The sequence below is a fragment of the Ostrea edulis genome, chromosome 5 (assembly GCF_947568905.1).
Source record: "Ostrea edulis chromosome 5, xbOstEdul1.1, whole genome shotgun sequence".
Taxonomy (NCBI): domain Eukaryota; kingdom Metazoa; phylum Mollusca; class Bivalvia; order Ostreida; family Ostreidae; genus Ostrea; species Ostrea edulis.
The window spans coordinates 85,495,193-85,513,993 of record NC_079168.1 but is presented as its reverse complement, the minus strand read 5'-3'; the positions used below and the strand labels follow the sequence as shown (position 1 = coordinate 85,513,993).

General features: G+C 34.9%; 1 protein-coding gene across 2 annotated transcripts in view; it reads right to left on the bottom strand.

The window, feature by feature from the left end:
* The window catches only part of LOC125650139 (phospholipase DDHD1-like), a 46,642-nt gene extending 29,119 nt beyond the window's left edge, over window positions 1-17,523 (bottom strand). For both annotated transcript variants that reach the window (XM_056166590.1, XM_056166591.1), the window contains exons 1-9: window positions 16,850-17,523; window positions 8,805-8,966; window positions 7,953-8,081; window positions 7,714-7,852; window positions 6,615-6,730; window positions 6,113-6,219; window positions 3,019-3,130; window positions 597-673; window positions 158-222 (exon numbers count right to left, since the gene is read on the bottom strand). In XM_056166590.1, the coding sequence (XP_056022565.1) occupies window positions 158-222; window positions 597-673; window positions 3,019-3,130; window positions 6,113-6,219; window positions 6,615-6,730; window positions 7,714-7,852; window positions 7,953-8,081; window positions 8,805-8,966; window positions 16,850-17,291 (1,349 nt within the window). In that variant the 5' untranslated portion in view covers window positions 17,292-17,523. The remainder of the gene's footprint in view (window positions 1-157; window positions 223-596; window positions 674-3,018; window positions 3,131-6,112; window positions 6,220-6,614; window positions 6,731-7,713; window positions 7,853-7,952; window positions 8,082-8,804; window positions 8,967-16,849) is intronic.
* Window positions 17,524-18,801: the final 1,278 nt, after the last annotated feature.

The window sequence follows — 18,801 nt, the reverse complement described above, 5'->3', positions numbered from 1 at the left end:
TGGATCTAAATCCTCTACAAACAAGAGAATCTGAACAATAAAGAATTATAGATGAATCATCAACCACAAAACCTCCATAAATATGCTTACTTTTTTTTTAAAAAACAAGGAAGTTTGACCTCACTATAGATTGTGTTAGTATTCTACAGTAACATACTTTTCCTTAGCCTCGTGGATTTCTTTCTTGATTTCACTTGAATCAGAGTCTTGCTGTTCCTCCTCCTATAAACAATAAACAAAAAAATCAACAAATAATTTACATCTCAAACAGTTTTATGAACACCTTATTTATCTGGTACTGTAGATCACCTTTATTTTGCGAGTGATACAATGACGTGTTTATTTATGAGACAAAACTTTCGTGAATCATTATTCATTGCTTAAGTCTTCTAGCTTATTCACGAGAACTAAATTTTCGTGAATGAATAGTCTCGCAAAATTACGCACAAATATTGTTCTTGTGAATAAAAAGTTATTTGCAGTATCTCATAAATCATATAATATTTGTATTTCAGTATCCTCAATACGTAGAAGTAAATGGGTTAGTGGTTTAAAAAAAATACATGTACGATGAATATACACAATGCAGAACTTACGATGACCGTATTGACAAACTCATCATATAGCTGTATGGGATTCCAACCAGTTATGATGTCATAAGAAATTACAGCACCTAAAAAAAACAACCAGTTATGATGTCATCAGAAATTACAGCACCTAGAAAAACAACCAGTTATATTGTCATAAGAAATTACAGCACCTAAAAAAACAACCAGTTATGATGTCATCAGAAATTACAGCACCTAGAAAAACAACCAGTTATGATGTCATCAGAAATTACAGCACCTGTAAAAGTAACACGAATAATTTTGTAACATTGTATCAAGTGTACTTTCAATTTGAAAATAAATTAAAAACAGTTCACTTTCATTGAAATATTAAAATGTTAATTATTGTTTCAAACACATTAACAAAATACATTGTATTTGTTAATTTCAGGAATTATAATGCAAGTATTGCTATGTTGCCAAAGAATTACTTTTGCTAAGAAAAAAATCAACATAAAAATTGCACATTCTCAATCAATCAAATGCTAAATACTTTGTTACCATTGAGACTTTTGCATGCTGTTTATAGATACCAAAGCATTAATTCTAACCGACGTGCAATTTCAGCAGAATTATTATTTGGTTCTCAGGTCCGCCCGCATATCTTTTAACAATGCGCATCACCCATTTTTATCATTAAATGGATAAAATAAAATTTCTCTCATGCGCTCGTAGGGTGCTAAAAAAATCCGGAAACTCCAACCGCATTTTAGATACTCCCGTCAGTAAAATGTTTGACAAACGTCTGGATGATACAGACACGTGCAATCAAATTTCACCTTACATACAGTTTGGTTTGAGTATTAATGGCGGCCCCCCCTATCTAGCCTGTGTATTTGTCTTTGCCACGACATTTTGTCTAAAATTCAATGACGGTCGATTTTTGGAGAACGTTTTGGGGTTTACAATCAACTTCTAGAGATAATCGATAATGCACCTCGCCCAAATGACGATAAAGGACGGTATGTGCTGGAATAAACGGAACAAACTCGGCAAAATTGAGTATCATATCAAAACGAAAGTAGAAACGCTGAAATCTGAATGGGATGTTTTGATAATATTACATGATTTACGCCTTAAACACAAAGACGACTTAGGCTTTCAGCAATTATGCACACATATATAAAAACAATTTTATTGTTTTCATCTGTCAACTTACACGTGTACAAAAATTATAATGCGTTATATCCGATTCACTGGTTACTACATATACTAGTTTGCTCAGATTGTGTCAAAACCCTGTTTTAGTGCTGGTATATTCCTTCCAATATGCTTTTACTGTGCAAATGACACAGTTGAGCAAATTGAAGGGGCTGATCCCACTTGTGAAAGCTGTAGGGCTAATCACCAGGTGCCACACAGAAGAAAGAATGTAGAAAAAGCAAGAGAAAAAAGAAGAGAAGGAAATAATGTTCTTGATTTCTTTGTTCAATGATTATTGAGCACTGGGTTAAAAAATGGGAGTTTTGAAATAAAATAAAACAAGATGTGTTTGTGAAACACAAATGCCCCTGATAATGGCCAATTCCGAAGATGGCCAAGGTCACAAGTACCAGTAGAAAGATCTTGTCACAAGAAATGCTCATGTACAATATGAAAGCTCTAATATTTACCATTTAGAAGTTATGACCAATGTAAAAAAAAATTTAAAAGTAGGTCAAATGTCAAGGTCAAAAGGTTTAGTACCAACGGAAAGGTTTTGTCACAAGGAACACTCATGTGAAATATCAAAGCTCCACCACTTACAGTTCAAAAGTTATAAGCAAGGTTAAAATTTTCAAAAAGTAGATCAAACTCCAAGGTCAAGGTCACAGGGTAAAACACGTTGGTACCCACGGAAAGGTCTTGTCATAAGGAATACTCATGTGAAATATCAAAGCGCTATCATTTACTGTTCAAAAGTTATTAGCAAGGTTAAAGTTCTCAAAAGTAAGTCAAACTCCAAGGTCAAGGTCACAGGGTCAAAAATGTTGATACCCACGGAAAGATCTTGTCACAAGGAATGCTCGTGTGAAATATCAAAGAGCTATCACTTACTGTTCAAAAGTTATTAGCAAGGTTAAAGTTTCAGACAGAATGACAGACAGGAAAAAAACAATATGCCCCCGATCTTCGATCTCGGGGCCATAAAAAATAATCCCTCGTCCTTTTTTCATGAGGTAAAACTGAAAAAATAAGGCCTCCCTCCCTCACTTATTTTTGACAAAACTGGCCTGAGAACCAAGTAATTAATGTTTTTGGCCTAATTAAAAATTTCTATTTTTCTTCAATTTTGAGGTCAACATGTAATGAATTCAAATGGACCAAATACAATCCTTTTTTGTTAATTAACTCTTGCATTTGAGAGGACAAAGTTTAACAATTAACTTTAAATGAAAGCTCTATAAATATATCTGATGAAATCCAGTACCTAGAGAATGGGCAACAATGGAGACCTTTCCTCCATTGACCTGGAAGTATGGATTTCTGGTACAAAACATCTCAAACAATCGGTTAAGCTCAGTCTGTAAACTATGGGTTATCTAAAAAAATATATAAAACATCTCAAACAATCGGTTCAGCTCGGTCTGTAAACTATGGGTTATTTAAACAAGAGGCCCATGGGCCACATCGCTCACCTGAGTCACCTTGGTCCATATCAGAAGACTTCCCATATATATTTGCATGTAAAACCGTAGTCCCTATTATGGCCCCAACCTACCCCTGGAGGCCATGGTTTTTGCAAACTTGAATCTACACTATGTCAGAAAGCTTTCATGTAAATGTGAACTTCTTTGGCCCAATGGTTCTTGAGAAGAAGATTTTTAAAGATTTTTCCTATATATTTGTATGTAAAACTTTGATACCCCCCTTGTGGCCCCATCAGACCCCCAGGGGCCATGATTTGAACAAATTTGAATCTGTACTATGTCAGAAAGCTTTCATGTAAATATCAGCTTTTCTGGCTCAGTGGTTCTTGAGAAGATTTTTCCTATATATTTGTATGTAAAACTTTGATCCCCTATTGTGGCCTCATCCGACCCCCGGGGGCCAGGATTTTAACAATTTAGAATCTGCACTATATCAGAAAGCTTTGATATAAATCTCAGCTTTTCTGGCTCAATGGTTCTTGAGAAGAAGATTTTTAAAGATTTTTCCTATATATTTTTATGTAAAACTTTGATCCCCTATTGTGGCCCCATCTAACCCCCGGGGGCCATGATTTCATCAATTTAGAATCTGCACTATCTAATAAAGCTTATCTATAAATTTCAGCTTTTCTGGCCCAGTGGTTCTTGAGAACAAGATTTTTTAATGACCCTACTCTATTTTTACCTTTTCTTCATTATCTCCCCTTGGAAGGTGGCCTGGCACTTTATTTTAACAATTAAGAATTCCCGTTACCTAAGGATACTTTGTGCCAACTTTGGTTGAAATTGGCCCAGTGGTTTTTGAGAAGAAGTCAAAAATGTTAAAAGTTTACAGATGGGCAGACGGACGAATGCCAGAATACGGGTGATCAGAAAAGCTCACTTGAACTTTTAGCTCAATTGAGCTATAAAAAAAAATTATATAAAACATCTCAAACAATCGGTTCAGCTCGGTCTGTAAACTATGGGTTATCTAAAAAAAATATATAAAACATCTCAAACAATCGGTTCAGCTCAGTCTGTAAACTATAGGTTATCTAAAAAAATATATAAAACATCTCAAACAATCGGTTCAGCTCGGTCTGTGAACTATGGGTTATCTAAAAAAAATATATAAAACATCTCAAACAATCGGTTCAGTTCAGTCTGTAAACTATGGATTATTTGAAATAAAATAGATAAAACATCTCCAAACAATCTTAACGGTTAAGCTCAGTCTGTAAACTGTGGGTTATCTAAAACAAGAGGCCCATGGGCCGAATCGCTCACTTGAGCCACCTTGGCCCATATTTCAAGATTTTCCCTACATATTCGCATACAAAACTTTGATCCCTATTGTGGCCCAAACATTGGGTAGGGGGTGGGGGCATTATTTTTACAAATTTGAATCTGTACTATGTCAGAAAGCTTTCATATAAATGTTAACTTTTCTGGCCCAGTGGTTCTTGAGAAGATCTTTAAAGATTTTCCTTATACATATCTGTATATTCACATGATTGATTGATTGTATCTTGTTTAACATCCCTCTTGAGAATTTTTCACTCATATGGAGATGTCACCAAGACCGGTGAAGGGCTTCAAATTTATGCCTATGCTCGGCACTTACAGCCATTGAGCAGTGAGGGTTCTTTAGCATACCACACCTACTGTGACACGGGACATTCCTTTTTAAGTTCATCTCCGAGGACCTATGACATTCACATGTGATGTCTAGCGTTTAATGATGGAACTGTCACTACCTGTGTTAATGATTTAGGTCTGACGCATCCGGGATTTGAACCCCGACCTTCCGCATGCGGATTTTCCATGTAAATCTTCGATCCCCTGTTGTGGTTCCATCCTACCCTCAGGGGCCATGATTTTAACAAACTTAAATCTGCACTATGTCAGGAAGCTTTCATGTAAATATAAACTTTGCTGATCCAGTGGTTCTTAAAAAGATTTTAAAAGATTTTCCCTATATATTTGTATGTGAAACTTCTATTGTGGCCCCATCCTACCCGGAATGCTCCATGTGCTTCAAGCTCTAGAAGTTCCAGTGGCAGTTTATTCCACAATTGTGCACCTAATGTTTTTATGAGAAGATTTCTTAGAAGATTTTAAAAGATTTTCCCTATATATTTGCATGTAAATCTTTTATTCCCTATTGTGGCCCCATCCTACCTCTGGGGACCATGATTTGAACAAACTTGAATCTGCACTATGTCAGAAAGCTTTCATGTAAATTTCAGCTCTTCTGGCCCAGTGGTTCTTGAGAGAGAAGACTTTTAAATGACCCTACCCTATATTTGCATTTTTGTGATTATCTCTCCTTTGAAGGGACAAGGCCCTTCATTTGAACAAACTTGAATCCCCTTCACCCATGGATGTTTTGTGCCAAGTTTGGTTGAAATTGGCCCAATGGTTCTGGAGAAGAGGATGAAAATGTGAAGAGTTTACAGACAGACGGATGGACAGACAGACGAACGATGGACAAAATGTGATCAGACGACGCTGCCGACCACAACTAACAAATTTTGATCAGAAAAACTCGGAGCTAAAAAATATACAAAACATCTCAAACAATCGGTTCAGCTCAGTCTGTAAACTATGGGTTATCTAAAAAAATATATAAAACATCTCAAACAATCGGTTCAGCTCGGTCTGTAAACTATGGGTTATCTGAAAAAATATATAAAACATCTCAAACAATCGGTTCAGCTCAGTCTGTAAACTATGGGTTATCTAAAAATAAAATACATAATAATTGATATGAAAATTATAATTTGGATGATTTGATAAAATATTTACATTCTACCACAACCAAAGATAGGAAATAGAAGTACATGAAATAAATCCACATGAAATTGATTTATTATTGGAATGGACACTGACCTCTGACCTATATAAAGGGCTGGTGTAGTACAGTATATCCATGGCACTGTCATTAAGAATGGATCGCATCCCTCTCATTTTATGTGGTGTTATCAAGTCCACCATGTCTAAATGTATATTGAGTAAAACTATTCTTGGATGTACCCGCATATCCTAATCATTTGATGGCAACTTTCACTACTTCATTTATTAGACATGTTTTACTTTAGATGAATTTGTATCCAAAAAACTACAGAAAAGTGCTTGCTTTGGCAAAGAATTTCTTTGGAAGAAATGATGCTTGAATTTTGGGATTATGAAGCTAGACTATTTACACAAATTACATATTGTGTATAAAAGAATTGAAATTTGTAAAAATTACAGGCAAATCTAGACAGGTTTGCTAGTACATGTACAATATAAAATAAAATCACTTGAGCATGTATATACAAGATTTTGCTTATAATTTACATACCTCCATATACTACATATTGATTTTCACAAAAGTAAAAAAGTCATGTACCTCCATCCAGTTTTAAGTTAGATCTCCACTCTACAGGTAAAAACTCTGCCCGCTGAGAGCTAGTCTCTATCAGACTGAAATGCTTGGTCTTCATCTGGGATACTTTTTCTCTTAGCCTTTAAAAGAATGAGACTGATGCAGGGGAATATAATGTTCCCCATTACAAGTATTGTCAAAAGAGCTTGAGATTCAAATACATCTTTCACAACATATTTATGAAACAAGAATATCAGTAAAACTTATGAATGCTCCCCAAACTACATCATATAACAAATAGCTCGCACAATGATCAATAAGTCTTAAAAATACTGTTGAAATGAAGGGCTTTTTCTATACAAGATATATTTTGAGTGACCTTGACCTTACAAAATGATTTATTGAAGTCATTTGCCTATTACTTATTTGTGTGATGTATGATCAACACCTGTTTAGAAACTGTTGAAACAAGAAACTTTTTCTTCATATAAGGTATATGTTCTGATTGACCTTGACCTTTCTAAAATGACCATGAAAGATCTTGATCCAAAATATCTATAACTTTTGAAATACATGTACATGTATTGTTGAAATGATGAGAATTTCAATACCAGAGACTTTGACTTTGGCCAGATGGCCTAATTAATCCAGTTATATGTTACACCATCAGTATTAAACCTGCTAAGTTTGAGATTATAATGTCTCTCCATTGCAAAGTTACTGTCTGGGCAAAGACTTCAGATTTTACCCCTGACCTGAAGTCATCATCATGACAGACCATCTGTGACAAGCTAGTGCTTCTAGTGATAAAGTTATGGCACTCAAAAAACTTTTCTGTTAGCAATGACTTTTAGTCAGGTTGATGGTCATGACATGCCATCTGGCCATAAGAAATCTTTGAGCTATGTATTAACTTTTTTTTAAAGTCTCTCCATCACAAAATTAGGATAAAATAGTGGGACAGACAGACAAGGCGATTCCTACATATATACCCACCATCAACCCCCAAAACTTTGTTTGCATGGTGGATAGGTACAACAAGTGCTACAGTGAAAAGAAAAGGCTCTATCATACAAGTATATGCATACTTTTGGTCATTTTTATCACATAAAAAGGTACTCACTCTTTAGATCTCTTGACAATATTTCCAGTCTCCATCTTCTGTCCGATGCCATGAATGACAAACACAAGATGAGAAATATCCGAGGGCTTGTCATCCATCACTGCTTCATACTTAAAGCCTCGAAGTAACTTTGTACCAGCTGTCCAAATAAAACATGAATATGATAAGTACAGCATACTGGAGTAGCTTCTCAAGGTAACTAAGAAGTCTGCCTTATTTGTAAACACTAAATGTTTTACCTTTTTGCATTCCTAGTTTCTTTTTAAATCCTCGTACAAATCTGGATGATGCTGCCTCACTATAGAGATAAATCTCACTAGGAGAATTCCACTCTATGTAAAAGTCAGTAAATCTCATGGTGTGCTTAACTGCAAAGACAATCAAGAATGCTGTAGACCTGAGCAGGTAATGAAGGATTCCGATTACCTACTGACTGTTGGAAAAAAGGACTACCATTCTAATAATGCTGTACACAAACTAATACATCCGAAGGATATTTGTGAAATTTACAAGCATCACTTTGTTACTGTAAACCAGTCATTTTGTTTATGCATAGTGTGGAGACTCAATCATGGATAATATTCATTGGAATTACATTTCATATCTGCAATTTGTGAATAAGGTAGTCGCAAAATAAAATTGTTTACAATAATGGATGTTTATTCATACACCAACAGGTAATGGACTGACCAAATTACTGGCAATATAAACATATTAATATATAATTCATAGCCTTGCGGTATCTCAAGGTTAGAGCGCTTGCTTCGTAACTGGGAGGTCACGAGTTTGAGCCCCGCTCGTGCCATGGCCGCTTCAAACACTGCAGGAAGTGATTGCTCCTTTGCCAATGCGCAGAAGTGAGAATCATGGGTCTCACAGATATGACCTTAAAAATGGAGGTCCTGTGTCACTGCAGATGTTGGCTCGTTAAAAACCCCGATGTTCCTGATATGAGCGCTAAGCAGTGAGTGAAAAATTCTCGACAAGACGTAAAACAATCAATCATATTCCAAGCTTACATGTTTTTAGACCTTGAATTAATTGGCAATAATGTTCTTTTTCCAATGTGTATAAAGCTGTAAGAGTCACACCTGGTTTTGGCCCCTTCATTAGAGACGGCTGCTCTTCGTCTAACTTGTGCCCCATGAACTTGGCAACATGTTCTGTTTCTATCTGTAGTCCATACTTGTCCTCTAGTGGCTGTCCATTGTATTCATAGAACCACAGCCCCTGAGTGATGTCAGACTCATCACCTAAAACACATGTACATTGCCATTAATTTAGTTAGAGTCTATATTTGTGCTCTACTGAAACCTGTTTTCATCATAAAGCCTTAAATACTGTATCAAAGTAAATCCCGAGTTCAATATCCTTGCGAATTTGTGAAATCTTGTTATTATTTCAACCATGAATTTACATCAAATTTCTTTTTCTCTTTTACTGAATATACAGTATTGCACTCTTAAGAGTTGATATCCTGTAAATCAACTGTTATTTGTATGCAAGAAAATTTCGTGAGATTTGCGAGAACCTCATCATTGCAAATATTTCTTGTCAGAACCAGTCCTTGAATGTCTGTCATATAGGCTCGATTGCAAAAATTGCTCACTACCAACCAGTTTACCATAGGTGATTCACGAAATAAAGTAGCCACAAATAAAAGTTGGTTCACAGTAAACTGATCACCAAGATAAATTATTCAAGGTGTATTAACCATTTATGAAACATTGCAACAACCAGGCACAGATGGATAAAAGTTTAATATCTAAATTCTATAAATACCTGCTACACATTTCTCATACACATAACGTATGTACCACATGTAGCATTAACCATGCATATATTCAGTAAAGATACTCAGGCATGTTACTTAGTAAGAGTTATTAATCTGTAAAACATACAGTATGTGTTTATATATGCTAGTTTATAATGAAACATTCTGTCAGACCAGCATTATTTACACAGTGATATAATACATGTACACGTACTACCACTGTGATAGGGGATTACGTACAGTACTAAGCTCTGTTTGAACAGTTGGTACTTTTACCTTGAACTAATAACCGGGTACATCATCTTAAATCAATAATACATGTTCAAATATTCTACAAAAATATTCATATGTAATATTCTTGGCTGCTCCCTCTGAAATGGGACATGTAATGGATGATGAGTGTACTTAAAAAATTAATAGTAATTAATAATTATACTAAAATTATTTAACTATAAGGGGGATATAAAAAAAATGTACCCATCAATTTAATACACAAGGATGAAATTCATAATATCAAGGCCCTGCTGTTCTTGAGAAAAAGATTTTACAATATTTTTCTTATACATATTGTATATCACAATTTATTAATCCAATGTTACCCCTATTGTGATCCCCTCCTACCCGCAGAAGGATAATTCGTCCCCTCAAGTAGGACCCAGGGTCACCCCCATTCTAGTATGACCCTGGGTCACCCCATTTTCTACACAGTTTACTACTGTAGCGGTCAGCCGGGTTCGATCGCCGGTGGCCAGATAGCTTAGTTGGTAGAGCACCTGACTAGAGAATTCAGGGGGCCTGGGTTCGAATCCCGGTCTGGTCTGTTGCATTTTCTCCCTTCCTGTCACACTACGCTATAAAAATAGTCCCACATAAAAGTGAAAAGTACAATATGCAGACAAAGGAAAATGTTTATTGAGCTATAGTCATTATTGATAATTTACTTGTCATCACTTCTAAGCAAAAATAGCCTAATTTTGAAAATGATAATATTCACTGTTATCTGCATCCCCCAGATTTTCCTAAATACGAGAATGTGATAAGAACCTAACTTATAATGAATACAATGCAGTGAAAGTGAAATTGAACTTGGAATCATCCTTTTATTTATCAATTTCTTTACAGGTAATTATAAGATAATGTTGCACCTGGAAGGGGGGGGGGGGGGGGGGGCTGGAAGGGGTAAGATCTCTGCATGGTCACCTTCTGATTTCAGACATGAAAATTAAATTATGTTACTATGGATTATATTTTATGATGTTACAACAGTGTAAAGGTGAAATGTTTAGCTCACCTTAGCCAAAGATTAAAATGAGATGTTTTGATAATTTTATCTATCCGTTTGTAATTGTATTTATCTACTGGGCATATTTTCACTCAACCTTATTTAAGTAAGGGTTGGCCAAATTTATGTTCAGATGGTCCATGGGTATCATTATCTAATTTATGTTATATTTCGACTTTGTAATTGTTCATTAGAATTGTTGTAAATAGAAAATGTAACATATATAAGGCGTGTCTGTAAGGTGTGTACAAGAGATAACTGGAAACTGAATTTCGGACTTAGAGGAAGATTGGTCATGTGGTCACTCTACCTGTTACTTGGCTATGCATTCGAAATAGAAATTTAAACAAGGGTGACCTAAGGTCATCCATACACTGAAGTGTCAGTTACCTCAGAACACCTTTCTCTGATGTGAAATTATACAATATATATACAACAGGGTATACCAAAGGTAGCCGTTTTATAACTAGTGCATGTATGGGTGACCAAATGTTTCCTTTAAATGGATAATTTACATTGATGTAAATATCACATAAGGTTACTTCTGGTCACCCATTGATGTAATGGTCATACAAGGGTTACCTCTGGTCACCCATTGATGAAAAAGTAATATAAGGATCTCCTCTGGTCACCCATTTATGTAAATATCATAAATGGGTTACCTCTGGTCAAACAATGATGTGGTCATGTAAGGGTAACGTTTGGGGTGACCAGAGGTAACCCTTGTATGACCATTATTACATCAATGACCCGAGGTAACCCTTGTATAACCATTGCTTTTATAGGTGATAAACCTGATCAATGGATAACCAGATGTAACCCTTATATGATATTTACACCAATTGGTGGCCAGATGTAACCCTTATATGACCATTACATCAATGGGTGACAAGAAGTAACCCTTAGATGATATTTCATCAATGGGTGACCAGAGATTACCCTTATATGACCATTATATCGATGAGTGCCCAGAGGTAACCCTTATATGATATTTCATCAATGGGTGACCAGAGGAAACCCTTTTATGACCATTACATCAATGGATGACCAGTGGTAACCCTTATATAATCATTACATTATAATGGTGACCACGGGTAACCTTTGTAGAACCATTAATCAACAGGTTGGGAACAATTCCCCTACACTGAATTTGTCGAAATACGCATCTGGTGCATCAAAATTGGTACCGTATAAGTTTTACATTATGACCCCTGGGTCCAGGCCTCTGCTGGTGGACTGTTAGTCCCTGAGGGTCTCTACAGCCCAGTAGCTAAGTACTTTGTTACTAGCTTGAAAATACGGTTGTATATCTAATTGCTGTTATAAAATTTAGAAATTCATTTCAAAGTTAAGGATTATCTCCCTCACGCATAGCTCTTATCCTTGAACGAATTTGACTCCACTTTTTGGGCACACTGTTTTTGCCTATAATAGCTCTAAAACATCATTGTTATTTCGGATTTCAAACATTTCGGTTGAGCATCACTGAAGAGACATAATTTGTTGAAATGCGCATCTGGTGCATCAAAATTGGTACCGTATAAGTTTTACATTGATATGGTCCAACTAAAGCATATATTTCTTTATGGGTAGGTTCTATGTAATGATGAAGTTAATCAATATATAAGCATTGAAACAAAAAATCACTTCATTAGGAAAATAAATATGGAATGATAATAACAATAGTAATATACATAAGAAAAACACAGAAAATGGGAAAACCTAATAATGAAAGGATTCACAACAGAATGTAGATTGGAGGCTATGTCTATCCGCCAAAAGATTTGTGCTTCGACAATAACAGAATCATGCAGGAAGTAGGCATATTCACTCTTTTCTAACAGATAAGAGTTTCACTTGTATAATTTATTATTACGGCATTACGCACATTTACTTGGAGATATAAGAACTACTTTCGGGTGACTCCAGGTCCTACTTGAGGGTAAGAATATTAGCCTTCTGCGTCTCATACCGGAGGGCCACGATTCATACATTCTAGTACAAGGAAGCTTTCATATAACTTAATTTGTCTTTTCTAGCCCATGCAGTGGTTCTTGGGAAGATGTTAATTTTTTAATCATGTCCCCTTTGAAAGTGTTATGATCCTCCATTTAAACAATTTTGAACCCGGTATGGCTCTTTGATGCATGAAGGCAAGTTTGGTTGAAATTGACCCAGTCGTTCTGGAGAAGTTTAAATGTGTAAAGTCTAATATAAAACTTTTTGTGCCCCCCCTCTCCCCTTGTGACTATGACTTGAACAAACTCAAAGCTGCATAAATTGAGGATGCTTGCATATCAATAAGACTAATCAAGATGAATTTAACAGGTCTAGCACATGCAATCACTACATTTATGAGGGCTCGAAATTAACATATGCCTGTAAGTCTGTGACTGGTTAAAAGTCTGGCGGACTGACATACATTTGTTTAAGTCAGTCTGATGGGATGGGTTAATTTTCTAAAGCATCATTTTGTAAAATATACTTATGAAATCTTATTCACACATTTGGCATGCTTCTGTAGATATCAGACGAATCTGATTCGTAAATATAAATCCCACATAAGTGTTACAATATTGTCTGCGGCATATTGAGTTAAATTTCATTTTAATAACATTAACGAAATATGTTTAATCATTTTTGGAAAACTCTGTTGGACTGGTAAATTTTTCTGCGGACTGGTTGAAATTATACCCCATCAGTCAGACTGGACTGCGGCCAGGTGACATAAAAAGTTAGCTTCAAGCCCTGTTTATCTATATAGCTATATAAAGCTATCTGAAATAGCTTGATTAAGTAATAATTTTGGAACCTGTTTATACTTTGAACTAACCACAACACTGTTCTAATTAGAGTTCATAACAATAAGATAAAATAAAGAATTTTCATGAAAAGAGAATTTCTTTTGTGTTGTTTACAATGTAAACTGTTCACTACCCTGTGTGTGTTGATATATGATAAGCACAGATCAGTAGGATGACTTTACAATGTGGAATCTGATTGCCAATCCATTATTCTTTTGATCTTTATCGACTTTTATTCTATGCTGAAGATTATATAGGTAAGTGTTGCTTCACAACTTAATAATCTTAAATATTGGACAATTTTGAATCAACATTCTTCCTGAGGGACGTAGTTTAAGAAGCATTTTTTGTTTATGTGCCGTATGGACTACAAGGATGAAATATTTTAACTAAGTGAAATTCAAACTTTATGATTGATAAAAAATTTGGCAGCAAAGTACTGTAATTCTGGTACTTAAAGGGACTGGTTCACGATTTGACTGCCAAAATTTTGAACTTCTGAACGCAAGAATAAAAGCAATATTGTAGCCTTAAATCTGTGTTATGTAAACAAAGACGAGAGTCTTTTCATGTATACAAACAAACCAGAGAAATGTTAATTTTGTAATATAAAGCATCTTAATTTTGCATAGTCACAAATTTTAACTTTTAGATGACACATTTTACCCAAAGAATGCTTGAAATATGAAAGATATAATAAACTTAGATCGATATCCATTTCTTTTGAAACGTTCGTAAACAATAACATACCGCAATCTATGTTTACAAAACAAATTATTTTTTATTATAAACTCTAATCTTTTACACACATTAGACAATAGATTTTGATCATTAAAAGTGAAAAACAAAATTTGGGGGAAAATCGTGAATCAGTCCCTTTAAAGAAAGGCGAAATATGAAAATCCTAGCACGAAGTAGTCAAAGTTATAGCCAACGTTAAAAGTTTTGCAGACAAGCAGACAGACCAAAAACTATATGCCCCCCCAAATCTTCCATTACTGAGAGAGAGGGTATAATTAAATCAATGGATAGCAAAGCACAGTATGCTTACAGGCTTTCAAGTGACATTTTGCAAAAAATAAGGGCCATTTTTAGGGCAAAATTATTAAATAATAAGGGCCTTTTTTTAAAAAGGATTTTAAAGGGCTTCCTAGACAAAAATAAGGGTTAAATCATGTTTTACTCACCATTTGCAAGAGCAATAATACAAAAACTAATTACCCACTCAGAAGATCATACCAGTGGTCATTAACAGCCATATTCGGCATTCAGCACAAACCATGATATAATTCAGGTGGACTCCCATGGCTCACAATCAATGCTGAATATAGCTGATAACCATCAAGATGTCTTCTGAGATGTACATTTAATCAACATATTCATTTTCTGAATGTATACTAAGACTAAATTTAATAATTCCAACACTTACTTTATGTCAAATTTAAATTCATTTAAACTTTCAAAATTTGAAAATGTAGGAATTTCAACAAAAAAATAGGTTTTTTTTTTTTAGGATTCTAAAGCTCAAATAAGGAAAATAAGGGCTGTTGTAGAAAAATAAGGAAAATAAGGGCCCGCTTGAAAGTCTGTGCTTATAATGTAACTTTTTGTGTGTATGACCTTGACACACCCCAAAAATCAATACTACATCTTCTCTCCACCTGTCACCTCTGTAGTAAATACTGTAGTTTCAAGTTATAATATCAATACTTTCATTGTTTATGGTATTGCGTCAGACTATGAAATCAAGTGCTGAACAAAGTACAATCAATTATTGCTCATATAAAAGGTAGAGCATAGAGTAGTTTTCCATGAAATTATGTTTCACAAAACTGCATTTTTTACAAATCAGATTGACCAAACCACCAATATAAGTCCGATCACTCTAAAATTTGGGTTGGTAGTAAGAAACTCAGTAAGATGTAACAACATAGTTATGAATGAATTTATATATATATATTATGACACAGTAAAACTCTGATATAGCGAATTTCTGTGGACAGTCTATAAAAATTCGTTATAAACGTAATTCGCTTTTCACTTATAACGAATTCGATATAAAACTGATTTCTTCTACATGTATATCATTTGTATAAGAAAGCAGCAACCGATGTACTTGCGTTTGTATTGTCTCTAAGAGAAATTAAAATTAAGCCTTTGTATTTTCGAGAAGAAATATTTTTATACAAGAACTATACACACTGATTTATATATGATAAATTTTCTTGATGGATTATTAAGTCACGCAAGAACATGTCGAAAGAAAAATGTCAACAAAATTATGTGCAATACATACAAACAGTTTATCGCAGAACTTTGTCATTTAGTTGTTGCTCAACACAAATAAAGGAGTGTACCATAAAATAAATGCAATCAAACTTCAAATTTAATTAACGAGAATAGTAAACAATACCGACAATAAATTTGCTAAACGTATGTGTAAGTATTGTTTTGCGTTAACAACCTCTTTTGAAAAATACAAACAGAAATTTCGTAATATTGTGGGCCCTTTAGGGCAATGGAAAGCGATTGTTACAAATTACAAGGAGTTTAAAATGAAAAAAGATTCGTTATAAAAGGTGATTTTTATGTTCATTTTTAATTCAAGGGGAATAGAAATTTACTTCGTTATATCCATAAATTCGCTATATCTGTGTTCGTTATATACGCAGATTTTTATATAGAATATATAAATAATTTGCCGGGGAAATCGATTTCACTTCGCTATAGCAGTAATTTCACTATATCCGTGTTCGCTATATTCAAGTTTTACTATATATATATATATATATATATATATATATATATATATATACACATATATATCCCCTGCAAATTTTTGTGGCAAGGCAAATCACATATTTGTTATTTAAAAATTATCTATATCTACTGAATAATTAAGCCACTGGGATCTAGATAGTCTAGATTCAGGAAAAGTCTGTCATGGCTGATAGAATAAATATCTTTAAAATACATTGTAATTGGCTTCTACTCAATCTAATTAAAATTAGATCTTCCATCCGCTCCCCAGTTTTCGATACTGGGGAGCAGATGGAAGATATAATTTTAATTAGATTGACCGTACTGTATCACCAACTGACAGAGAGAGATAATTAGAGTTACTGGTTGACAGGCCAATTAGAGTCTAAAATATTTTGGACAACTAAGTTTTTCATGCGGACAAGTAAAAATTCGCGTTTTCTTGCCCAAAGGGCAAGTAACTTAAGATGAAAACTTAATGTCTATCCCTGGTGTATACAACTGGTACATACACACCTGACCAATATACAGGGGTGCATTTCTTTTTTGAGACATCCACTTGATATAAACCTCCTAAAACCAGAATGACGTCATTGTCAATTTCATTTTCATCCTCTACTGTTTGTAACGCTCGAAATCGACATTCTATCCTCAATGAATCATAGCCGATAAACGGAGACCATTCCTTATCACCATCTTGCTTGTAAAACCACCGAATTTCCTCTGGTCTCAACTTGTCTACGTACTCTTTTTTAGGGAATAGGGGGTTTTTCAGTCTAACGAGGGGAGGTGTAGCTCTCGCTTCACTGTCTAACGATATTTCACTTGCGTTGTCACTTTCCACCTCTTCATCCGAAGGAAACAAGCTGGGGTACAATTTATCAGTTGAACTTCGAACAGAAGATGTATTCCGAGAACTTCCAATTCCATCACCAAGCGAACCGAACTCGCTCGTCATAGCTTTATACACATAAGACCCACCTCACTAGATCTACCTACTTTTCGGGGGAAAAGAAACGCATTATCTCGTGACTTAGCCTCTCAAATGTATCATCAGCTGTCGTCTGTTTACAGCAGTCGAAATCCGAACTTTGAACCCTATGGCCTTCACCTTCAATGGCGGTTTATTTGCGTATTTTACGCGCGCTTCTCATTCGATATCACTTCACTACCAGCAGCGTTATAAAAGCGTTTCATTAAGTTTTGTTTTTTTTTACTTAGAGTACACCCAATATAAAGAATTATATAGATGAAACATTTTATACGAAACTCTATGTCACAGAAGATATAAGGTTTAGTTAAACATAGTACCCAAAACCGACCACAAGAGAACATTGATTTGGTGTTTCTTCTTCTTTTCTTTATCTTCCTTTTTGAATTTTAATTTATCTATCTTTTTTTTCATCTTTGATTTTGGTGTTTTTGTTTCTCTCTCTCTCTCTCTCCCCCCCCCATTTTTAAAAATTATCACAATTAATTTATAAGTAAGTAAGTAATTTATTTCCAATTTTGGGCCCAGAGGGCATACAAAGAATACAAAGTTCATATACATAAATCATAAAAGAGTGACTATCCAAAAGATATATGAAAAATAAAATTTACAAGTTCATGATAAATCAACTTTTCTTAGTAATATGAATTCCACTTCTGCATACACTGATACAGTCAAAAATGATTTCTGTTATTGTAAAATTTAATCATATGAATCAGTACAATTTATGTAGTTTTTTTTTTTTTTATCATATATCCTACTCCAGCATGCGATACTTTTGACTTGGCGCCGCTTAACGTACATGTATATAAGGGACGTTAGCTGCAGGCTCTAACTTGTTGGAGTACATAATATATCCAAGCTCAACAAGAAGTTTATATCTATTTAACAAATAAAGATAATTTATTTGGTTGATGATTAAAGAAGACAAACCAGTAATAAAATTCAACTTCCAGAAAAAGTTGAGGTGAAAACTGCAAAATTGCATCTAGTTAATTATTCATGTATTGGTATTACTGGGACACCAATATTGTCCATTTACTTTTGTATACACCAAGTCTGATTAAAACCAGTCCCCTCCTTTCACCGGGAGAAGGGGAACTGGTTTTAATCAGACTGGGAAATCAGGGGCGGATCCTGGAATTGCGGTGGGGGGGGGGGGCAATCTGATGAGGCAGGGGGTATTAGGGCTGCCTAAATGAGGCCCCCAGTGGATCCAGGAGAAAGACCCCGGAAGCTCCTGGATTTTACAGGGCTTGAAATATGTCTCCTAACCGAGACGGTGACCGCCCAATATTCCGACGGTCCGATATTCCGACGGGCCGGGGTATGTCAACAAGTAAGATGACATGGATAACTTAATGAGTTTGTGTAATTTAATCATAAAATAAAATGAATGTTGCTGGGGTTTTTTCAGTCAATACGATAATTTAGTTATCTTCGAAGTCCTTTGGGCTCGGTGAATATTGTACTACTC